Source organism: Cnephaeus nilssonii, assembly GCF_951640355.1.
Source record: "Cnephaeus nilssonii genome assembly, chromosome: 2".
Classification (NCBI taxonomy): Eukaryota; Metazoa; Chordata; class Mammalia; order Chiroptera; family Vespertilionidae; genus Cnephaeus; species Cnephaeus nilssonii.
In genome coordinates this window covers 84,053,380-84,058,724 of record NC_137073.1, presented here as the reverse complement: position 1 = coordinate 84,058,724, position 5,345 = coordinate 84,053,380, and the positions used below count along the sequence as shown (strand labels likewise).

General features: G+C 41.8%; 1 protein-coding gene across 2 annotated transcripts; it reads right to left on the bottom strand.

Annotated features, from left to right (window-relative positions):
• Positions 1-640: 640 nt before the first annotated feature.
• SMIM15 (small integral membrane protein 15) lies at positions 641-4,467 on the bottom strand. 2 transcript variants are annotated; one of them, XM_079760406.1, is made up of 3 exons: positions 4,330-4,467; positions 2,704-2,840; positions 641-1,804 (listed from the first exon to the last, which is right to left on the bottom strand). In XM_079760406.1, the coding sequence occupies exon 3, from the start codon at positions 1,775-1,777 to the stop codon at positions 1,553-1,555; it is 225 nt and encodes a 74-aa protein (XP_079616532.1). In that variant the 5' UTR covers positions 1,778-1,804; positions 2,704-2,840; positions 4,330-4,467; the 3' UTR covers positions 641-1,552. The 2 variants fall into 2 exon arrangements, with proteins under 2 accessions (XP_079616532.1, XP_079616531.1); XM_079760405.1 differs by lacking the exon at positions 4,330-4,467 and adding an exon at positions 3,920-4,316.
• Positions 4,468-5,345: the final 878 nt, after the last annotated feature.

Here is a 5,345-nt window from a genome sequence, read left to right as displayed (position 1 = left end):
TCCTTTTGTGAACAACTTGATGGCAGAAACCCAAAAGACATATCTTAACCTAGTTTTTTCTTAAACTGGCTTCTGCAGATACACCAGGGTCAGTAGTTATACCTAAGCATTTTTTTTAAGTATTGTTTTCATTTCAATAATACAAAAAGCATATCTTGACCACCTGAATTTATATCTCATAACCAAACACTGGATTATTTCAGTGCCTAGGGTTGCAATGTGATGTTTACAATGGCATCAAGTAGGAACTGACAACCTAAAATAGTGGTAGTATTGTTCATACCAGTCCATAAAACATTCTTGGGGTCCTTAGGTTGTCATTTGAGAAACATTAGCCTCAACTTTTACAAATGAAATTCATAATCCTTTGAAAAGTCTAACTTTCATAACATAACTAACTTGAATTATTTAATACCCCTTCCCCCAAAAAAATCTAAAACCCTAGGACCTCCTTATAAAAAAGTATCAATTTTATTTCAATATCTACTTTCATTTTTAAATTAAAGCTGTTGGATAATTTCTGTAATTTAGAATTCATTATTAGGATGAGGAAAATATTAATGAGCTATTAAATACTGATAGCAAGTAAAATTATTGGACCATGCATTTAACTTATGAAATATGACTTACTCTTTTAGCGTTCCTTGAAAACAAAATTGAAATTTTAATTTTCACCATGAACTTGTTTGATCAAAAATTATAGAACATCACTACATGAGTTCAAAAAATGGAAAAGTTAAAAGTGGTATTCATATAATCAGCAAATTATCACATAAGACATTTTAACTACTTCACATTTCTTCTTAGCACAAGTAAGAATAAACTGGTTCCAAAGTACTACAAGGATTGGCATTTTTACTGCAAGCTTTAAATCACAGTGTTACTCTAGTCAACAAGTCATCTCTAAGTAAATGGCAGCATTCATACGTACAAAAATTGTTAGTAGGTGGTACTCTATACAATCAAGATGAATTTTTCATAAAATTAAGATTTTTAAAAAGGCAGAATGTCTGATAATTACCAGTCTCTCAAAGGCTAGAATGAGGAAAATGTAGAAAACGAAGTACTCACTAATTAATAATATTTTGCTTTGAGAAAGCCAGAAATGATGCTAAGATATAAGCAATAATGACAAAAGATGTAATTAATATGCGGTATCTCTTTTTAAGCCAAAACATACTTTTCACCTCAGGACAGTTCTCATTTTTACATTCTTAGTTTCCTTTGTCCAGAACAGGACCCTTTTTGAGGCAGTATTTGAAGAGTTCATAATCTAAAGTCATTTTTTCTCCACAGGATGTATTAAGCTGCAAAATGGCAAATGACTAAGTCGGTTATAAAGCATTTTTGGCATAATAAATAACTGTCAACAGACTTCTATACAGAAGCCTAAAAGTTGCTACAGTAGCGGTCAGAACATGATTCTTCCATATGCTCAGGCTTCGTTTATTAAATACCATCATAAATCCAGAAGAGAAACCTTACAGGGTCCTTCCAAAGCTGCATAGTTTCCCAAATGAGTTTCCTCTGGTTGCAGAGCCTGTTCATTCCTTCAATCCTTTTTCAGTCGTTTAGCTTTTGCAATATTTTCTTGGCGTTTTTGTTTTTTCTTTTGCTCCTTTTCCCTGGCCTCAATCATCTTGGCCAGTTTCCAGGACAGTACAGCACTTGCTAGAAACAATGGAGTAAGGGCCAAAATAACTGTTGTAAGGAAGCCATATGGATCCTTTGCAGCCCATTCCACAACATACTCAGCCCAAGCCTTTATGTCAAACATCTTTGTAGCAGTGTTAGGAACTGGAGACTGGAAGGAGAGAACAAGAGAAAAGAATATGTAGTTAATCAAATTTTGAAAAAGTTACATTATACAATCAGTTAACTCAGAATTCCATTATCACTCATTAGTTGTTTTTTAAAAGTACTAATTAGTACTATTTTAATAGACTAATATCTCCAGTTAAGAATAATTCAACTAGGACAATAAGAAAACTGACACTTAAAAGATGTGAAGGTATAGAAGATAAAAGTAAAATCCATGTGGAATCTGTCATAAAGGCTATGCATTCTCACATGCTGCCTATATTCAAGATAAACTTTATTTAGCTGCAAAGTTTTATAAAAATTTTGAGTCTTATATACTCATTCCAGGACACAGCTAAGTCCCATTTGTTTTGGGTTTTTTGTTTGTTTGTTTACATAGCCTTAGTACTATTAAGTGTTAATTAACAAAAATACAAATCATCAACTTGGGTATTTGAAAAAGCCAAGCCAGAGTACAAGAAATGCTTGGAGTAGGAGAGATAATGGATGGCCATTTCAAGGAGTAAAAAGAAGCTACAATACTATCCATTCATATGCAAAGAGATATAAGCAAAATGTGACATGCTATTTTATGCCCTCTTTCAGCTGTGAGGACTCCTACTTGAAGACATAATTTAATCAATGAGAATATATTTAATAATGGGAAAATTAACCATGACAGGTGCCATGGATTTTGTTCCCTTTTGAATTGATAAGGGAGGGCCATCTGGCAAATGAGGAAAGTGTGGATTTGAGTGTCATTTTTTTATTTTGCCCTAGAGGCTTTTCTACCTTTCACATTTGTGTCAACCTCTATTCAAAGTGGAGAATTAGAATACCTTGGTAGGAATGGGTATATATACAGTCACTTACAATTTCAGTTGGAATTTAAAAATTATCTACCTTATGCTTGAGTTGTGATCTCTAACTTTGTCCTGGATTAGTGAGCCAATTACAATTTCAGATGGATGACCCCTGGTTGGTTGTCGTCTTCTTCAGCTCTGCTACACACTTCTGAGAGAAGGTTTAAATTCTATATGCTGGATGGGTTGAAAAGAATAAAAAACAAAATTTAAATCGCAAATTTCAGGATAATTATAATACAATTTTAAATGAAAAATTTCTATGCCCTGACCGGTTTGGCTCAGTGGATAGAGCATTGGCCTGCGGACTGAAGGGTCCCAGGTTCAATTCCAGTCAAGGGCAAGTACCTTGGTTGCGGGCACATCCCCAGTGGGAGGTGTGCAGGAGGCAGCTGATCGATGTTTCTCTCTCATCAATGTTTCTAACTCTCTATCCCTCTCCCTTCCTCTCTGTAAAAAATCAATAAAATATATTTTTTTAAAAATGAAAAATTTCTAAATACTAGATATGCAACCTAAAAATGACACCTAAAATTGCCTGGCACATTATAGACATCTAATATCGATTTCTTTCTTCCTAATTAGAAAGAAGTAATTACTACAACTGCAAATGCCCTATAAAAAAATCCTAATTACTGGAGCTATTTTACTAAATAGCTTATTTCAACAATACAATTATGAATTTTATAATTCAGTGACATAAAAAGATGTTAGCTCACTGATGTTATAGTGTATCCATTCCTACATCTTGAACTTTTTATACTAAATATGTCGTCGACTACTTATTTATTGGTTTAGGTACATTAATTACAAAATCAAACACCTCACCTTAAGCTTTAAAGTTTTTTTTTTCCTCTCCCTATTACACGATTCGTATTCTCCATAGAAGAATCAAAGATAACCAAAACAAGATATAAATCACCCCCAATCCCATCACCTCAGGAAAACTCTTTCGACTGGTTTTAATTACAGCCTACGATTTCTTCCTATTTTGAACTGAACACACAGTAAAGCGCCTAAGACTCGGTAACTATCCCAGCTGCCCCCCCCCCCCCCCAGTTCGTCCGCCCCACCCCCCGTCGGAACTGGGCTCTACAGATGCCCGCCCGTTTCAACTCAGCCCAGCAATGACTCCACCAAGGCAGAGCTCAGAGAAAGGAACTTTGCCAGAACGAACAAAGCAGGAGTGAAGGGCCTGGATGTGGCAAAGTTCTCCCGTTAACAGAGAAAGGAGTTCCAGTGCACAGGCCACACACCTCCCGCGAGCGTCCCGCACTTTGAGGAATAAATGTTACTCTGCTTCTTCCGTTAGGGTTCACCGGGCTGGTCTCCGGCCAGAGCCGCGCCCGACGCTGCAGCTGACGGCCCTTCGCCGCCTCCGCACTCCATCTCCTCCGGGGGCTCCCTCTCGCTCGTTCCTCCCTCGTTCCCCCACCCGGTCCCTTGGGCCCCCATTCACCCGACCCTTCCCGGCCCCGGCCAGTGCGGGCCCCGCGGGACTCGCGGAGCGGCCGTCCGGGGGAACCGGGGGAGGCCCCGCCACCCCTCGCGCCCCCGGGCCGCGGCAGCCTCCGCCAGGCGCCAGGGCCGAACCACCGCGAGCGGCCCAAAGCATCCCCCGCATCGCGCCCCGGACCTGGGACTCGGACCCCAACTCCCAACTCACCGCCAGGCCGGAAGCAGGAAGGCGGAAGCCCCGCTTCCCCGCCCCGCCCACAGGTCGGCCGGGTCCGGATCCGGCCTGAGGGAGCCGAGGGGCCAGTTTCCGGCTGCGCGGCCGCCGCGTGCGGCCCGGGCCCTCGGCTTCCAGGGCGCGGGGCGGGGCGGGGTCTCCGGGGGCGGCAGGTGAGGCCGCGTGGGTGGGACTGGCCCTCGGCAGCGGGGCGGGACCTCTGCGCCTCCACCTTTGCCCCGAGGCCGGGAACAGCCCACCCCTGCTGGAGGCAGGGGGGAGGGCGGAGATGGGGGGCGGCCTGGGGCCCCTGGAAACTCCGACCTCAGAGCGGCGGCAGGAAAGGCGTTGGTCCCCACCCACCGCCCAGAGTCAAGGTGAGGGTCACACCACGACTCCTTCAGCCGTGGTTAAAGCCTCACGGAGAGGCGGCAGAGAAACAGTTGGGCCCTGGCGGATGCTCTGAATCTTGTTACTGAGGGAAAACGCAGCCGGGCTGTGTGAGGACTTTTTTGCTGTTTGTTTTTAATTTAAGAACCTAACTCATTTCACAAAAGAAGGATCGATATTTGCCCAAAGTAAACGATAAATAATTAAACTGCGTAGAGTTCCCACAGAGGCACTTGTTCTTTCAGTACACAAATAAAAGGGATGCAAAAGTCAACAAGCAGGAGCGAGTTAATATTGTCTTCTAATCTACGGAAACGGAGAGACTGGCTCTGGTTTGGTTGGTGACCAAATTTTGTGATTGCTTGCCCTGAACGGCGCTGTTTGACTACTGCAAATGTTGCAAGACCTCTTCGCTGTTGTATGACAAATAAAGCAGGATTTTATTCTTGAAAGACCATAGCATGTACTCTTTGAGGAGCAAGCTGTAACATGTATAACTAGTTTAGGTATAACAACAGGAACTATTATTTACCAGGGAACAGGCTCTGGGCAAATAATCTAATGACCTAAAGTAGTGTTCGTTGGGTATATGTTAATGTTTGTATGTTTTATTAGCAGCA

Coding starts and splice junctions, on each gene's coding strand:
- SMIM15 (XM_079760406.1), bottom strand. CDS start 1,777: ATGTTTGACATAAAGGCTTGGGCTGAGTATGTTGTGGAATGGGCTGCA.